At 36.4% G+C, this 18584-nt stretch overlaps 4 protein-coding genes across 5 annotated transcripts in view; 3 read left to right on the top strand and 1 right to left on the bottom strand.

Moving 5' to 3' along the window:
* Nucleotides 1-4002: 4002 nt before the first annotated feature.
* Nucleotides 4003-4937, top strand: LOC107673189 (NAD(P)(+)--arginine ADP-ribosyltransferase 2-like). The gene is made up of 2 exons (XM_016466688.1): nt 4003-4103; nt 4179-4937. Exons 1-2 carry the CDS (start codon nt 4053-4055, stop codon nt 4935-4937), a joined length of 810 nt encoding a protein of 269 aa, XP_016322174.1. The 5' UTR covers nt 4003-4052.
* A 5110-nt stretch (nt 4938-10047) lies between these two features.
* Nucleotides 10048-11194, top strand: LOC107673200 (NAD(P)(+)--arginine ADP-ribosyltransferase 2-like). The gene is made up of 3 exons (XM_016466700.1): nt 10048-10061; nt 10204-10308; nt 10384-11194. The coding sequence occupies exons 2-3, from the start codon at nt 10258-10260 to the stop codon at nt 11107-11109; spliced, it is 777 nt and encodes a 258-aa protein (XP_016322186.1). The 5' UTR covers nt 10048-10061; nt 10204-10257; the 3' UTR covers nt 11110-11194.
* Nucleotides 11195-13651: 2457 nt separating this feature from the next.
* Nucleotides 13652-14515, top strand: LOC107673188 (NAD(P)(+)--arginine ADP-ribosyltransferase 2-like). The gene is made up of 2 exons (XM_016466687.1): nt 13652-13702; nt 13778-14515. The coding sequence occupies exons 1-2, from the start codon at nt 13652-13654 to the stop codon at nt 14513-14515; spliced, it is 789 nt and encodes a 262-aa protein (XP_016322173.1).
* Nucleotides 14516-15882: 1367 nt separating this feature from the next.
* Nucleotides 15883-18584, bottom strand: part of LOC107673211 (uncharacterized) — a 5705-nt gene continuing 3003 nt past the window's right edge. For both annotated transcript variants that reach the window (XM_016466706.1, XM_016466707.1), the window contains 2 exons: nt 18387-18533; nt 15883-16947 (listed from right to left, as the gene is read on the bottom strand). In XM_016466706.1, coding sequence (XP_016322192.1) covers nt 16078-16947; nt 18387-18533 — 1017 coding nt within the window. In that variant the 3' untranslated portion in view covers nt 15883-16077. The remainder of the gene's footprint in view (nt 16948-18386; nt 18534-18584) is intronic.

Here is an 18584-nt window from a genome sequence, read left to right as displayed (position 1 = left end):
GCACAATGTGACATTGCTGCAGCCTGGAATTGAACTGCTGGTTTCGTCTGGTCAGAGGAGAACTGACCCTCCGACTGAGCAAAGTTTCTCCCAAGGTTTTTTCTCCATTCTGTCACCGATGGAGTTTTGGTTCCTTGCCGCTGTCGCCTCTGGCTTGCTTAGTTGGGGACACTTAATTTCCAGCGATATCGTTGACTTGATTGCACAGAGACTATTTAAACTGAACTGAGCTGGATTATGACATCACTGAATCCAATGATGAACTGCCTTTAACTGAAAATCGAGTGTTTACTATTGTCATTTTGCATTATTGACACAATATTTTCCTAATTAATGCTGTACAGTTGCTTTGACACAATCTGTATTGTTAAAAGCGCTATATAAATAAAGGTGACTTGACTTGACAGGTGAAGCCTGGTCATCGTAACTCTTTGATGTTCTGTGAAAACAGCACCACCTACTGCTCATTGTCTGATCATTAATAGATCATTAAACTTGAAATAATTAAACTTGACTTATTTTGGCACTAGACAATGAAACACACAACTGCTGTTATTCATCCTTTTTTAATGCAATTTCTTCACATCACACCAAAAGATGCATTACTTTTGAAGTGAATGGTGTAGGAACCACTTTAAATGATGTTGTTAAAACATACATGTTCAAACTCACCAATCATTGTTCCGGTAATGATCTTCAGACAATATATATATATTAAAAAAAATAAATAAAAGCTTTGTGATATAGTCACCCAGTATGGTCTGGAGGTCATACAGGAAGCAAAGTCATATGTTTGCAATGCTCTGACCTGGGTGTATTTGTTCAGTGTGGTTACAGCACCACCTAGAGGTCATTGTCTTTATTATAACTTTTGGAAACCACAGTTTTAAAGCACTGAATCTCAACTTTTTTGACTCCAATTTCTACTTGATAAAATATTTTAGACCATGGCATAACTAAAAAAAGTATATTCATTAAAAATCAACAAATAATAAGAAATAACTTATTGTTTTACCTTTTTTAATGCTTGTCTTATTTTAAATAATTTTGGTAATTTGCTGAGGCTGTTTCCTATAATAAAAATAAGAGATTAGACTACATGAGATCAGGCCACGGCATGGTGATTCTATTTTTCATCAGCAAGTAACCAACATCAGCAGATCATAATTTCTTTATTTTAGAAAGTCAAAAGTCAAAGTGCCCACCTACAGTAACTTCAAACCAAAGTTTGGAATATACATCACAGCATACCATATCACAGCACCTTTCAGATGATAAAAACGCGGCTTTTTGAGAAAATATGTCCATTGCTGTTACAAGATTTAAGTATAGCGACTGGTTCCCTGCATTATTACAGGAAAACGTCTTGTGATTACAGTACTGCAATGGAGCTGCTGTAATGTGCTATTAAATTAAAGATGAAATACCATAGAACAATAAAATGAACAGTGAAAGTTTGCTTGTACAATACAATTTTAAGGAAAAAAATAAGTGTGAAAATAACTGAAAGAAGTACCTGTTCACTAAAGGGGGGGGGGGGGGGGGTTGCTGTACCCAATATTTAAAAAAATTACAAATGCTATGAAAATACAGGTATTGGCATCAGAAAGTACCGGAAATAAAAGTTTCACTATTGGACTCGCTCTGGAAAAAGTGGTATCGGTGCATCCCTACTTAACATAGGAAAGATAATTTATAATAGAAATTACAGACAAGCATAATTTTAAATATTTGGAAGTCTTTATATAAATTATAGAGATTATTGGCTTCAGAATTTGGACAGCACGGTGTTCAATCGGTAACACTGTCATCTCAAAGACAGCAAGAATGCCTCTAGTTTGAGTCCCAGCTGAGCCAGGAAGCCTTTCTGTGTGGAGTCTGCCATAGGTTTCCAGAGGAATGAGTGAGTGTGTCCCAGCACTGGGGTTGCATGAGTTAGTGGCCTCTCAGTGCTGGGTTGTGGCAGCCAGAGTATCTGGCGTAAAAGCGTGCCAAATTGGTGTATGACATCAAAGTACCATTTGGGGACCTCTTGTGGCGACATTGAGGTTCGTTTGAGCTCATTTTCATTCTCCTCTCTTGATCGAACGGTAATACAGGGTTTTAAAATCTAATCTTGTTTTGAAATTTACACTTGTGAAGGTGCTGATCTGATAAAATATTCAAAGTATCCTGAGGAGAAAGAGGTGCTGATTCCATGGGCGCTGTAACGGGGGGAAGGTGAGGACGATTCCAAGGGTCAACGAGGGAGAGGGGGCCCGGCACACGATTATTACCGAGGGGGTCCCGACATATTTTCTGCAGGAAAATACATTTGATATGACCCAACTGGCAAAATCCGACACCATCTCAGCTATTGTTTCTGGAAAATGCCTTGAATAGGCCTAATTGAATATGAGGACCCAAAGTTTCAGGATTTTGGCAAACAAGCATGACTGGTGCTGTGATACAGGTACATTCATCCTCATTTAAAAGCCATTTCTTTGTTGTCCAAACAGAGAAACTGGATAGTCTATAATTCAGGGCTGTTAGTCCTATTCCTGGAGATCTTCCTGCCTGCAGAGTTCAGCTTTAACCCTGATCGAACACAGCTGTCTGTAATTATCAAATGCTCCTGAAGATCTTAATTGTAGCTGATTCAGCTGTGTTTGATCTACAGTAGGTTGGAGCTGAACTTTGCATGTACAGGATTGGACACCTTGTTTGAAACACACTTACTGACATCAATCCCTGAGTGCACTTGTGCAGTGTGGTTACAGCACCATCTACTGGCCATTCTCTGAGATTCATTTTAACCTTTTAATACCATAGTCATCATTCATCCTCTGTACATTCCTAGGGGCTCTTAGAAAACTCTATTTTTCACTTTTACTTTGAAGATTGGACATAGTATGTGAAGCTCAGCACTTCACATTCTAATCTCAAACATTTGTCAACATTCTCAAAAATCTAAGATTAGAAACACACACACACACACGCACCTGCACACATATTGGGTTTCCATGTTTTATGGGGACATTCCATAGGCCTAATGTTTTTTCTACTGTACAAACTGTAGATCTGTCCCTAATTGGAAACTTTCCGGCATTTTTAGATTTTCAAAAAATTTCATTCTGTATGATTTGAAGCTTGTTTCCTCAAGGGGACCAAAAATGTCTTCCTCAAGCTTTTACTTTTTTTTTTTTTTTTCAGCAAATGGTCAGTACAATGAGGTGCTTCAGAGAATATTTGACCTCAAAGGGTCAAATTTAATATTATATGATCATAGTTTTCTATGAATGTATTATGAAGTTTGCATGTTATCTCTGCACCACAATTCGGGACATAAATCACATTCTAATCACATTTTATGTGATTTTGTTATTTGCTAGTGACAAATATAAAAAAAATGTAAAAAAAATTTAACCACAAAATAAATTAATCATTTGTCAAAAATCACTCCAGAATGGATAGCAAGTTGTAAATTGAGTCTAAACAATAACTATTTATCATGATCCTTCTGCAGGTTCACCTGTTGTCCGTTTATATTTATTTAATTAAAATTTAATTTAATTCAGAATCTGATACGACTGATATGGAGTAAAATACTTAAACTTTAAAAAGCTAAAGCTTTTTTTTTTAGCCTTTCAGTTTGTCCAGTGTGAAACCACACACAGCCCTTCACAAGTGCTTCAAGTTATGATGAGCTCAACAGTTTAGTTGAGCCAAATGCGTCAAGATCACACCTCAGCTGGTATACCTCAGAAAACACATGCACACACACATTAGTAGCAATATAAAAAGCAACTTCAACCTCCTCATCTCTTAAGGGTCATTGTCATCTGGCTCTGAGCGACTGACTTTTCTGTTCTTCTCTCATCATTGTTCCTGAAATCAATAAAAATAACTCAGGTAATTTGAGGTTAAAGTTACTGTTCAGATCATATAACAACATATTCCTGTTGGAGTGATAGATTTTGTATTTTGTAAACGCTGTTGTGTCTCTGGTTATCTTTCAGCATCTGCTCTTCACTAGATCTACTAGATCATCTGAGGGATTCGACTGAATCAAGATGCTGCTGATCATTGAAGCTCTTCTTCTCATTTTAGCTGCTCTAGGACAGGTAAGCTTGTGTTCTAGTATGAATATTACAGACATGAATGCTGATGATTGATCATTATGATTCATGTTGCTGCAGGATCACAGAACAGCTGTTGACGGACATATATTTCCACTGGATATGGCACCGAATTCAGTTGATGACCAATATGATGGATGCACCAGGAAAATGGCACATCTGGTGGAAACAATATATCTGAAGAAGGAACTCAATATCTCTAGATCAAATTTTAAAGTAGCTTGGCAAGAGGGTGAAACAAACTTTAAGAAGCCAGAAAATAACTTGACAAGGAATCATTCAATCGCCATTTATGTGTACACTGGTGATAAAGTATTTCGTGATTTCAATAATGACACTCGTTATGGTAAACAAAACTACACAAATGAGACATATAAATGGTATTCACTTAATTTTCTTTTAACAGATGCAATACAGATTCTGAAGAGAACACAAAATAGATGCTATGATACTTATCGTGGTACAAAATGTAAGTGTTCTCTTAATGTTCTCAGCAATAAGGTTCGTTTTGGCTCGTTTACATCTTCCACCTATAATCAAAACAGAGCAAAGTTTTTTGGAAATGTATCTTGTTTTGAAATCCACACGTGTGAAGGTGCTAATATTACTAAATATTCTAAGCTTTCTCGTGAGCAAGAAGTGTTGATTCCTCCATATGAGGTGTTTAATGTCACTGCTGTCAAAAACAGGACAGATCAGCCTGATCTTTGGTGTGAAACTGTGTACACTTTGAAAAGCTCTGGAAATATAAGTGACCTGAACTGTGCTCTATTCAAGAAACCAACCGAGACCATACAAAAGTATTATGTTTTGCTCTGAGCTGAACTAAGTGATTTTATATTGATTCCACAAAAATCAATATAATTTTTTTTCCTCTCAGTGTAGTTCAATATTTCTTTGTCAGAAAATATACTTTCAGCACAATGAAATAATGTTATTAACTGATTTTAGTGGCCTCAGAGTGGTTTTATTTTATTTTTATTTTTTCTTTATTTTTTTCTTGTTGCATCACATTACTGAACAACATTGTCGGGGTTTGCTATAGTCAATAATCTTTTATGGCAATGCAGCATAATACATATTGGCAATATCAAATATTTAAAAGCATTTGTTTATTCTGTTTACTTAAAAGTAAAACTATATGAACACACTTTCATTCCATACAAAATCATTCTTTTATTATTATTATTAGTAGTAGTAGTAGTAGTAGTATTAGCATGCTAATGTTCACCACTGCTGGCTAAAAATGTTCAATAAACAGTATTTGGTTAAATGGGCTTGTTGTAGTCTTTTTTTATAAAAACTGTAATTGTGTTTTTCTCAGTGTACATTCAGTGAACAACTTACAACTTTTGAAATATACATTTTTTAATAAGGCACTAATACCCAGATAGACTGACAATTTGTGCTTGTTGTGAAACTACAAACAGACCAGACTTTCAGACGTGTTGCATTATTCGATGAGCTAAACTGGTTTACATGAGCTGGATGCATCAACATCACACTTCAGCTATATATAGATGCCTCACAGCAAGCTAAATACAGAATGAAAGTTAACTTTGTAGTAACACATTTGAACTCGGTAATGATATTCTAAATATGTTCTAAAGTTACCTATTCTTTGACTTTTGTTAAATGAATAATTTGTTTAGGAGCTGCTGATATTGTTGAATGGCTGAATTCTGTTTGAGATCCTTAATGGGTGAATAATTTATAAAGTTAATGAGAGACTGAATGAACGTAAATGTTCAAACTATGAAAAATGTAGGAGTAATAAACAATGGTTTCTACTTACTCCATTTTGGTCAAGATATTTTTTTATTTATTTGTATATTATACTTTTTGTTAAGTTCGTTTATCTTTAACACACAAAATACATGAAATAAACATTTTTATTTAAAATCCTCAATATTAAAGTTTCCACTTCCATCTGAAACTATCTTTATGCAAGCTTTATGTAATTTTTTGTACTAAAGCATAAAAATACCATCATATGTTTGCAGATATTTAGGAAACATGCTAAGTTCACATACTTGTTTCTCTGAAAAACAATGCTACAGCCAGTTATTCTACTTTGAAATGTGGGTTCTGTGTCGGAATGTCTGTTTTTGTTTTGGTCTGTGTGATTCCGCCCTCTTCTAATTTACCCAATAGTATTTCGACACCCTGGATTGCCAGTTTGGCGGAAAACACAGCGTATTGCAGCCATGGAAGCCAGCAAACAAACTGGGTCAGAGATCGCAGATTCTACTTGACCTAAAAAGCCTCATCATCCATCAAAAAGCCATATAACCAGAGACATATTAAAACATGGATAAATCAACTCATCAACTTTTTTTGAGCAATGTTGCTTGGGTACTTTCTCATTGAGAATGGGTAACAAATGTATATCTGGATACATTAGATCGGTCGTGGGCCTTGTGTTTCACCTGGTTGCCCATTGATGGCAACATTGCCAAAAGTTGCCCTGTGAATAATCATCCTTAGGCTCGTCGCCTTCCATTGTCAATGCTTATTCCTGTTGCATTTGTGTCCTCAATCTGACAACCCGCGGGAGCCTTGCGGCTGAAGAGCGGGAGGAACAATATTTTGAATTTGGACTGTGGTACCCATTTCAACCGCTAGGTTTCATAATGCACCTTTAATCTTTCCAAGAAATGTTTGACATAAAAATAAATGGATTTAAGTTTAACAATATGATTTTTAGTACGGCAAACTATGTAAACTACTACTTCTGCTCTACTTTCTCCAATCTGCCACGCATCGTTTCAGAAAATATGTGTGGTCAGTCAGCGGACACAGTGCGGTGATAGGCGAAAGTATACATCCATAAATCCGTGTCCATACTGAGATTAGTTTTCTTTCGTGTCTTCTTGCACTTATCCGTCCATTCGGTCTTAAAATTACAGCAGCCTAATAAACCTGCTGCTGTCTGTGTCAATAATGTCAATCACAACAAAACACAAAATGCTGTTGAATAACTTTTTGCTTTCATAAGCATTAATCTATACTTAATTTATAACGTGAAGACTATGCAATGTTATTTTACATTTGATCATTCAATTGCTGCATCCTACCTACCGTTAGACCAACCTGAAAAAATTCCAGCACTGTTTATCTTATTTGAGTCTTTGTTGTATTGCAATTTATATGTGCTATTGCTTTTAATTTGTTTGAACTTTACATTTATATTATATGTATTATCTAGTTATATTTAGTTAACTTTTTTTCTATCAAAATAGGGATTGAGAATTGTGAAATTTTATTTAACTGGTATTTAAAATCTTGGTTGCTTATTTATTAGAATACATTGTTACATGAGTCAAAACAATGAAAACAATAACTTTATTGACTGATTGATTTACAAAAATGTCTTTCTTAGATACAGTTCAGATTTTGTGCCCTTAAAGGGATAGTTCACCCAAAAATGAAAATTAGCCCATGATTTACTCACCCTCAAGCCATCCTAGGTGTATATGACTTTCTTCTTTCAGACGAATCCAATCGGAGTTCTAAATTATTAAATGTCCTGTCTCTTCCAAGATTTATAATGGCAGTGAGTGGGTGGTTTTTTTTTTTATTAGTCCAAAAGAAGTCCAATAAAGTGCATCTATCCATCATAAAAAGTGCTCCACGTGGCTCTGGGGGTGAATAAAGGCCTCCTGTAGCGAATCAATGTGTTTTTGTAAGAAAAAATAAAACTTAAAATTTCATAAACAGTAATCTGTAGCTTCCGCTAACTGTTGTACGCGTGTTCCGTTTCCGGCTAATGACGTAGGATGTAGGCATAGTGTAGGGTCCGGTGAGAATAGGCTAGTCTCGCGAGAACTAACGTTTGTTTACAGGAGCAAAGGAAGCAAAGTTTCCTTACTTTAGCAAAGGAAAACCAGTCTCCTCTTGGCTTATATCAAAACCCTTCGACATTTTTCTTTACAAATCCTCATTTTATACTTCTAATTCATGACCAGTGTTTTGTTTTGCTCTCTCCGCATTTGTCACTTCTCACTGGACCTTACGCTACATCCAGACTAAATCCAGAAGAACAGTGTCAACGTCTCCAAGACACCTGAAGAAACCTACCTGCAAAGCTACCTGAAAAACTATGCGCAAGTACACCTAGGGCAAAAGCTGCTTTAAACGAAAAGGGTGGCCACTCCAAATGTTGGTTTGATTTAGTTAATAGAAGTTAATTGGTAAATAAAATCTATTTATGACATTATTTTACACAGATCTCTGTGTGGAGCACTGGCTGTTGTCAGACTCCTTGTGCAATCAAAAATCTCACTGCATTATTACAATTAATGGCAAAAGGAATGTTTGGAAATGTAAACTGATGTTTCCTACTGACACAGTACAGAAAAAGATTAAATCCATATCTTTTGTTGGTGAAAATACTAATGGCCTAAGACTTTTGCACAGTACTGTACATCTCATTACATCCAATATCTTTTTACATTTATACTCCATACAGGATTTACCTTCAGATCCCCTTTCCTGCAGATTTTAGCTCCAAACTGGATTAAATACACCTAGCTGCAACTCTGTAGTGATCCTGAAGACCTTGATTAGCTTGTTCAGGTTTGATTTAGGGTTGGAGCTAAACTCTGGAGGAAAGTGGATCTCGAGGTCCAGAGTCAAGGACCCCTGCTCTATGTATTCCTAGGCACTTACTTTGAGGTTTGGCTCAGATTATTAATGAGCTGGATTACTTACTATTCATAGGTCTAACCTTGAACCCTTATAACCTAAAAACTGTGTGCAGTCAGTAGAGCCAAAAATATCAAACTGATCCATCACTGTGCCAAGAGCTGATCAAAATATAATTCAAACAAAATTGTAATGTTTTCTGAAGACAATTTGAGTGGCGTTTATCTGTGTGCTGGACTTGATCAAAAGTCAAGTTTTAGGAACTACAGCAAATTACCTTAATTTCGACATTGCTATCTGTTGAAAACAGATGCGTGCTGCTGGAAGATTACCACATAAATTCTAAAGAATTTTAAATCATTTTTAATGTCACTTCATTCAGATCTGCACCTTTGCACGTTTTGCAAGCATTCTTTTTGTGATTACTTAAGAATCTGAGTGAGTGTTCACATAAATACTATCCAAATGACCTTTCTGTACCTTTTCAACCTCTTCTGCTCACCAAGTCTGCATTTATTTGATCCACAATACAATAAAAAAACGTAATTTAATGAAATATTATCACAATTTATAATAACTGTTTTCTATTTGAGTATATTTTAAAATGAAATTTATTCTCGTGATACAAAGCAGAATTTTCAGCATCATTACTCCAGTCTTCGGTGTCACATGATCAGAAATCATTCTAATATGCTGATTTGCTGCTCAAGAAACATTTAATTATTATTATCAATGTTGTAAATAGCTGTGCTGCTTTATATTTTTGTGGATTCTTCCTGGATTCTTTGACGAATAGAAAGGTCAAAAGAACTACATGTATTTGAAATAGAAATCTTCTGTGCAGTGTAAATGCCTTTACTGTCACTTTTGATAAATTTAATGAATCCTATAATGCATATTTTTAAGAATCTATAAAACATGTTGATATATATGTATATAATGTTTATGCAATGATGCATGCTGATATACAAAAACCCTGTTTTTTTTTTCCTTTTGAACTCAGGCTTAGGTTATCTATTTCATCAACAAATTCATGCAAATTCACCATTGCACCAATTATTATGAAATCAGATTGCTACAATATACACTTCAGCTATTATTTCTTAAAACACACACATTATCAGCATTATAAAAAGCCACTTTCCTCATATGGTTTGAAGAGTCATTGTCGTCTGGCTGTGAGCGACTTACTTTTCTGATCTTCTCCTCTCATCATTGTTCCTGCGATCCTGAAAAGTAACAACAACAAAAAAAAAGACAACAGAATCTGACAAAAAGAGACAACAATATTCTCAGGTAATATTACACTTCCATTAGTGAACACCACGGACTTAAGTCATTATTTCAAACAGTTCTGCTATATGTCAGAATATACCAATACAAATTTAAACATTTTATTTAGTATTTGTAAAAGGCTGCTGTGTTTCTTGTCTTTCAGCATTTGCTCTTCACTAGATCTACTAGATCATCTGAGAGATTCGACTGAATCAAGATGCTGCTGATCATTGAAGCTCTTCTGCTCATTTTAGCTGCTCTAGGACAGGTAAGCTTGTGTTCTAGTATGAATATTACAGACATGAATACTGATGATTGATCATTATGATTCCTGTTGCTGCAGGATCACAGAGCTGCTGCTGTTTCAGAACAGATATTTCCACTGGATATGGCACCGAATTCAGTTGATGACCAATATATCAGCTGTAAGGGGAAAATGGCACATCTGGTGAAGACAAAATATCTAGAGAAGGAAATGAAAAACTCAGCTAAATTCAAATATTATTGGCAAAACAGTGAAAAGTTTGTCAAGTTTCCAAAAGATCATTTAACAAGGAATCATTTAGTCGCTCTTCATGTGTACACCGGTAAATATATATATCGTCAGTTTAACGATGACACTCGTTACGGTAGAAAACAGTACAAACACAAGACATTCTCATGGTATTCACTTCACTTTCTGTTAACGGAAGCGATACAGATTCTGAAGAAAACACAAAATAAATGCTATTTAACGTATCGTGGTACTACAGCTAATTTTGATAAGTATGTTCTGAACAAAGAGATTCGTTTCGGCTCATTTACGTCTTCCTCTCTCAATCTTAAAGTAACGCAAGGTTTTGGAACTAAATCTTGTTTTGAAATCATAACTTGTGAAAGTGCTGAGCTGACAAAATATTCTCAGTATCCTTACATAAAAGAGGTGCTGATTCCTCCATATGAGAAGTTTAGAGTCACTGCTGTCAGGACAAAACAATATTATAAAGATCTCTGGTGTGACACCGTTTTCACTTTGAAAAGCTCTGGAAGAACAAGTTACATGAACTGTGCTCTGTTCAAGAAACAGTAAAAACATGTGTTGCATTGAAAAAAAGGTGTTCTGAATTGACTTGATTTAATCATCAGTTCCATACAAATTGATATCACTTTTTTTCCCCCGAATAATTATTTTTCAGAAAACAATCTGTATCATTTTAACATGATGAAATAAAGTTATTTTAAGTGACTCAATTCGGTGTCCTTAAAGTGAATAAATGTGTGTCTCTAATTCTTGTCTTCATTTATACTTAAATCTTTTTGTATCACATCACTGAACAAGTTTGGGAATTGCTTTTTTAGATTTACGTAATTGTTAGCAGTAGTGTGATAACCGCTAAATGACTTTTTGAGTGAACTGCAGCATAAAATATATATTTCCAAGACATTCAGAATTTATTTATTTATTGTTAGGATAACATGGATTTTTACATGCATCTCTTTTGTTGACAACTGAAGCTAGACTGAATAATCAGACTCCTGGCTAATTTAGAATGTAGAACTTTATAGGCTATTGAAACAGTTATTTTAATGCAACAATGTTCTATATGTTAACATTACTTAGTGAAATAAAGATAACACTTTTTTCAGCATTTCTTAATCTTGGTTAATGTTAATAATTTTAATTAATACATATACTAATACATTTTAATATTTCAGTTTGAAATTAATTATTATGAATGAAGGTGAATGAACAATTAAGGATAGTAGGCCAACACCGAAAAAACTGGCATAGAAACTATTTCCCCTCAGAACTTGCTAGTAAATTTCAGTTAGTTACAAAGAAACGGCAAGTAACATACTGAATTAAATGTGAAATTTTGAAGTAGAATGACTGAAATAATATCTTCTTGTAAAACACTCCAAAAATAATTTTTACAGTGTATAATTACAAGTTAACATTAACGTAAATTAATAAATGCCTTAAACCCAGCAAGCCTATTCACAACGAATTACGCTTCTAAACTGCAATGTGTCAAATGATGGGAGAAACGAGTTGGAAGTTAAAACCGCATTATGTAATTTTGGTATAATGGATGTTTTTGCTCAGGTGGCCAAAATGTTCAGTCCAATGGAGAAAGGCTTTCTCAGCATGAACAGAAATGATAGGAAACTTTGGCAGTAGGCTTGATCAAGAGTCTTGGCAACCAAAGCAATGACTTTAATTTCAACATTGTTATCTTTTGAAAACAGATGAGTGCTGATCAAAGGAAAAAAAGTAGTATATTTCATCTGAAGATTACAACATACATTTCATATTTTTTAATGACCTGCACAGTTCTGGTCACTTCTTTCTAACATGAACACAGTGTCACACCAGAGATCTTTCTGATCTCTTCTGGTTTTGACAGCAAGTCTTGGTTTTAAAAACAAGATATGTGACCCTGGACCACAAAACCAGTCATAAGGGTCATTTTCTCGAAATTGAGATTTACACATCATCTGAAAACTGAACAAATAAGCTTTCCATTGGTGTATGGTTTGTTAGGATAGGACAATATTTGGCCGAGATACAACTATTTGAAAATCTGGAATCTGAGGGTGCAAAAAAATCTAAATATTGAGAAAATCGCCTTTAAAGTTGTCCGAATGAAGTTCTTAGCAATGCATATTACTAATCAAAAATTAAGTTTTAATATATTTATAGTAGGAAATTTACAAAATATCTTCATGGAACATGATCTTTACTTTATATCCTAATGATTTTTGGCATAAAAGAAAAATCAATAATTTTGACCCATACAATCTATTTTTGGCTATTGCTACAAATATACCCCAGCGACTTAAGACTGGTTTTGTGTTCCAGGGTCACATATGTTTTCCAAACCTTCTGCATCTGTATGATCAAGAGAGCAGGAAGAAATCAGCCTAAATGTATGAAAATGATTCTAATAAACAGGAAAAAAATGTAAAGCTGTATTACTCTTTTATTTTTTGATGCTTGAAAACCCCTTTTCATCTTTGATGTTGTATGATTGTTCTCGTATGCAATCATACACGCTGCTTAATACAAAAACTTTCCTTTGTTAATTTCATTTGAGCTCAGAGTTAGGCTTGTGGTTAGAGATGGGACATCCTGTTTACTTCTCTAGATTGCACGTTTTCATGCGAATTCGCCATTGCATACAATTACTATGAATTCGCAAGAAATCGGGTTGAAAGGTTCACCTGTCCAGTTTGAAACCACACAAACCAGAGAAAGCTATCTTATTTTATCAGCGATATAAAAAGCCACCTTCTTCATCTCTTGAGTCATTGTCATTTGTCTGTGAGCGATTTTATTGTGAGCGAAATTAACGAAAAGAAAACTGAATCTGACAAAAAGAGACAACAATATTCTCAGGTAAGTTAATATAATAAAGGTTAATAACTTATCATTTCTGCTAATTTGCAGAAAATACTAGTTGCACAAATTGTCTTGTGTAAGGAATTCATTAAGAAAATGATTGTGCAACATATTCCTACTGGAGTAATAGATTTAGTATTTGTGTAATACTTTTGTGTTTCTGGTTGTCTTTCAACATCTGTTCTTCTCTAGATCTACTAGATCATCTGAGGGATTCGACTGAATCAAGATGCTGCTGCTCATTGAAGCTCTTCTGCTCATTTTAGCTGCTCTAGGACAGGTAAGCTTGTGTTCTAGTATGAATATTACAGACATTAATACTGATGATTGATCATTATGATTCCTGTTGCTACAGGATCACAGAGCTGCTGGTGCAGGATATCCATTGGATATGGCACTGAATTCTGTTGATGACCAATATAAGGGCTGTACATCGAAAATGGCACATCTGGTGAAGACAAAATATCTAATGAAAGAAATCAATAACTCACCGCAATTTAAAATTGGTTGGCAAGTGGGTGCAATGTTTGTCAAGTTCCCAAAAGGTTACTTGAAAAGGAATCATTTAATCGCCATTTATGTGTACAGTGATAATAACGTATATCAGCATTTCAATCCTGACAATCGTTATGGTAAAAAACAGTACAATCACAAGACCTACAAATGGTATTCCCTTTACTTTTTGTTAACAGAAGCGATACAGATTCTGAAGAAAACACAGTATGGATGCAGGTTTACTTATCGTGGTACAAATGTTGAATTTAATAAGGATGTTCTGAACAAAGAGGTTCGTTTTGGCTCATTTGCTTCATCCTCCCTTGATTATAACATTGCACGAGGTTTTGGATCTAAATCTTGTTTTGAAATCTACACTTGTGAAGGAGCTGATGTGGCAAAATATTCTAAGTATCCTCATGAGAAAGAGGTGCTGATTCCTCCATATGAGAAGTTTAAAGTCACTGCTGTCAAGTCGAGAAAATATCAGCCTCATCTCTGGTGTGAAACTGTGTTCACTTTGAAAAGCACTGGAACAAGAAGTTACCTGAACTGTGCTCTATTCAAGAAAGCACCCAATTATAATGGTTTTTACTGAAAAAGTGCTTTGAATTAATCAGTTCCACGTTAATATTTTTTATATTTTGTTATTTCCTCTTCAATAATTCTGTCAGAAAACAGATGTTGTTTTCTTAATGAAATAAAGTATATAGACAATGCAACAAAAACAGCTGTCACTCATTTCCTTTTGTTCATTCATCTGTCATTTGTTCAATGTGTCCGTACATTTCACAACTCTTTTTCATGAGAAACGATAGAAACTACTATAACTTGGTGAGCAGTCAATTTATAGGCAAATACACCATAGTAGAAATTACCAGGCATTGTGTCAATACACGGCAAATGTGATGCTCAAGCTAAAGGATGTTCTGTCATGACAACTCTCGGAGGGATTGGCATGGTAATGTACATGACAGTGTTAATGTATTTGGTCTTAGCGGAATAGATCTGCTTCGCTGCTGCTGCTGCAGCAGAGCAAGTACCGAGACTTGCTACTGCCAATACATCCACAACATGCTGCTGTGAGCATGTAAGAAATATTGCTGCTGCAAATATAACATACATGAAATAACCCCTATATAGCATACATTATCACCTCGTAGCAGATCTATACAGGTGGAGCTGGGGAAGGTGGAGGGTTTCTGAAGCAAGCTGCACTGCTACGGCAAGCACTAGTCATATATTTGAATGTTGAGCAGCGAGCTCATTGGCTACCGATACAGGAGAGAACCAATCAGCTGTGCCATGTGATAATGATGTCATTAGGTCAGATTGAGTTAGACCTATCGGACTGCGCCATCTAGAGTTTCATGCCAGAACTCTGTATATTTGCTATGACTCCTTCCACAACATGTAGCAGAAGCCTGACCATATTTTCTTCATTTACAAATATGTTACACGCGCAGAGGAATGATGGAAGTATGCAGTGTCGCGAAATCTGTCCCGACAGCTCTAAAACACAAATACTTCTTATTGGCTTACTGTAGTGATTTGGGCAAAAACACGGTTTGGAATTTTTTATTTTTCATATACCCACTCATTATTTAAAATTTTGTTGATTGAAAAAAAAAAACCCATACATTTATTACAGTTATTTTGTAAAAAAAAATACACAATGACCATTTATGGTCAGACTTATTTATACTTATTTTAATGCTTTTTTTTTGTTCTAAGCATTTTTTTTATATATTCCTTTTACCATTAATGATAAAATATTTGTTTCTAAAACAGGCATTTCATTCTTATTTCATTCTTAAAACATTATAAATCGACCATCTAAAAAAAAAAAATAATCCAACGAACTATTGCCGTTTTCAGGTTTTCATTTCCCTAACCAATGAGTATTTTACTACACATTTCTATTGATACTGTGCTAAAATCAACAGAAATTAAAAAATGCAAAAATAACAGGACAAACCATTTCTACTGATATTTATTTTCTTTTCCTATAAAAAGGCAAAATTACTGTATACAATTAAACAAAACAGAAAGCAGGGGAAACCTTTTTACTTAGTATAAGTTTCCTGGTATGAGTTTCTCTGGGAAGCTAAAACAGTTGTGTGCAATAAAATACAGTGAAGTCCAGATTTTAGCCATTTCTCAGACGTTCTCCACCTTAATGATGTTCAGCTCGGGCTCGTGGGGTGAAACCGGAAGACTAGAGGACTGGTTAGGGGGGCTGCAAGCCTGGAATGACCCACCTGCACTGGTGGAGGGCATGTCTACTGATTTATTATCCATCCCCGTAAAGGAGTCTGTGTGCGGCTGAGTGTACTGGAGTGGGCTGGGCGCGAATGTTTGCGTGAAAGTCGGCGTGCGCGCTTGTGCGTGGGTGAACGGGGGCCCGCCGGAGGTCGGGCACTGCTGAAACCCATTCATGGTAGGTGGGCTGAGCTGGTCCAGAGAAAACACCTCAATGCTCTCCAGACCGGAATCATGGATCTCGTTGTATCGCATCTGGGCTTGGCTGCACTGAGCGTAAGCACCCTGACCGGTCGCAGTCTGGCCGAAGGGTGCAGAGGAGGCCAGGGAACAAGACGCTGGTAACGTTGGCGCAGATGTAGACTGCAGAGGCTCAAATTTGGATGAGAGATTCTGCAGGGTGCCGAGGATCTGCTTCTGGACTTGGGTCTGCTGGGCTTGTTCTCTCTCCAGTCGACCTTGATGGTCCACCATTATCCTCAATGCCAGTCCCAAACTTCTCAGCTCGGAGCCCAACAGCTGGATCTGCTCCTGCAGGCCACTCAAGGCTCCAGGGTCCAGGCCGCTCCGCTGGGGAGGAGGTGAAGGCTGGTTGCTCACGTTTTGGACCCGTGCAGGGGGGGCTGAATTTTGGGACGTCGTCCCAGTGGTGGATGGGTCGGGGAGGCAGATGCCGACACGTGGAGGGTGTTGAGGAGCGCGAACGGGAACGCCGACCCGCTGGTGCATCAACCTCCTATGAGGACTGGCTCCTTGGTGCAATGATCTCTGGGAAATAAAAATTTAATTAAGCCCTCAATCTACATTGGTGAGAATAATAATATGAATAATATATTATACTATATTAATTTTAACATTATTATTATTAACATTACATTTTTTTATTATATTTTATTAAATTAATTAAAAATCATTCTGCATATTGGTTGTGGGATACTTAAAGTCACCATGAAATCAAAATGGAAAATTCTTGAAATACTGCACTGTTTATTATAAATGATTTATCCGTACATCTTTTTTTTTTCATGTGCTCTCGTATTCTTCAATCAAAATAACTCTTCAGTGACATCTCTTCTCTGATGACAGGTTTACTGGGGTGAGGGTGGGATCAACCTGTCACTCACATGAGATCCACCAATAGCAAACCAATCAATTCACCATGGACAAAATCAAGCCCCGCCTAGGGTTGGGCGATGTCTGCAGTGAAACATCGTGATGGACGATGAAATCGGGGGCGGGGCGGGGTTAGGGGTGCGCCCGAAGCGTGAAACAAATAACGCGTTATAGAGCCATTAAAAGGTTAGCCGCTTGCTAGCGGTAGCCTGTTGCATTACAGTACTGAAAGTTCACTTACCACATACACAGAGTAAGGAGAAATGTCTGATAGGACGATGGCGAATGATTTGCAGATCCTGAGCACCAATGACAAACATCTAATCTTGTCAAATGTGTGGTAAGTACTGCCGCTCCATAGTATAGAGTCCTTGTGATTGCGAATCTCAAAAGTGAAAGTGAAAGTAAAATGAGAGCGTGCAATCGAAAGCAGTTTCAATAGCGGCTCCCTGATGCCCGCAATTTATATACAGTCGCCTCTACTTACCCAATGATATAATTGCGAGAAAAAGTATTGAAATATTTTTTTTTATCCTCCCATCTCGTAGGCTATTTATTCCCTTTAAGGCAGGGTTCCTCAAATCTTGCCCTGGAGGGCCAATGCGCTGCAGAGTTTAGCTCCAACCCTGATCAAACTCACCTACCTGTGATTTTCTAATGATCCTGAAGACATTGATTAGCATGCTCAGGTGTGTTTGATTAGGGTTAAAGCTAAACTCTGCAGGAAAGTGGATCTCGTGGGCCAGATTTGAGGATCCCTGCTTTAGGGGTTCCGTAGTACACTTCATTTCCTTTCCAAACAGGGGGTGGGAGGAATCACGATGTCAGCTTAACATCGTGATGGCTGTCAGCCATCGGCGATGGACGATGGCATCGTCTATCGGCCCAACCCTAGCCCCGCCCTACATTTTTTCTTGTTCGAGAAGCCATATCACTTGGATATACATCACAATAGGAAAGAAAAGACTATCGCAAATTCCATTTCATGCCGACTTTGATCAACAAATAGTTATTACTGGTTATAAAAACCTTTTTTTTTTTATCTCTCTCTAATCATAATAGTACTGGATTGATGATGATGTTTCATAACTAACCATGTTTGGAGGTCTGGCTGTAGTCAGGTCATAAGAAGCTGTCTGAGGTAACGCAAGCTTTCTGCCTTCAGATCCAGAGAAACAGGACGGGTCTCGTCTCACTGACAGCAACACCTGCTGGCCGCTCTGTGGAACGCTGTCTCTGACCTTCACAAAACACATGCAAGTTATTAAAGGTAAAAAACCACACACAAAAAA

Source organism: Sinocyclocheilus anshuiensis, unplaced genomic scaffold, assembly GCF_001515605.1.
Source record: "Sinocyclocheilus anshuiensis isolate Anshui unplaced genomic scaffold, SAMN03320099.WGS_v1.1 scaffold724, whole genome shotgun sequence".
Taxonomy (NCBI): domain Eukaryota; kingdom Metazoa; phylum Chordata; class Actinopteri; order Cypriniformes; family Cyprinidae; genus Sinocyclocheilus; species Sinocyclocheilus anshuiensis.
This window is presented reverse-complemented; position numbering and strand designations above follow the sequence as displayed.

Excerpts from the sequence above, each read along its gene's own strand:
- LOC107673189 (XM_016466688.1), top strand. The coding sequence starts at position 4,053 with ATGCTGCTGATCATTGAAGCTCTTCTTCTCATTTTAGCTGCTCTAGGA. Across the intron at positions 4,104-4,178 it reads TTTTAGCTGCTCTAGGACAG|GATCACAGAACAGCTGTTGA; the intron begins GTAAGCTTGTGT and ends ATGTTGCTGCAG.
- LOC107673200 (XM_016466700.1), top strand. The coding sequence starts at position 10,258 with ATGCTGCTGATCATTGAAGCTCTTCTGCTCATTTTAGCTGCTCTAGGA. Across the intron at positions 10,309-10,383 it reads TTTTAGCTGCTCTAGGACAG|GATCACAGAGCTGCTGCTGT; the intron begins GTAAGCTTGTGT and ends CTGTTGCTGCAG.
- LOC107673188 (XM_016466687.1), top strand. The coding sequence starts at position 13,652 with ATGCTGCTGCTCATTGAAGCTCTTCTGCTCATTTTAGCTGCTCTAGGA. Across the intron at positions 13,703-13,777 it reads TTTTAGCTGCTCTAGGACAG|GATCACAGAGCTGCTGGTGC; the intron begins GTAAGCTTGTGT and ends CTGTTGCTACAG.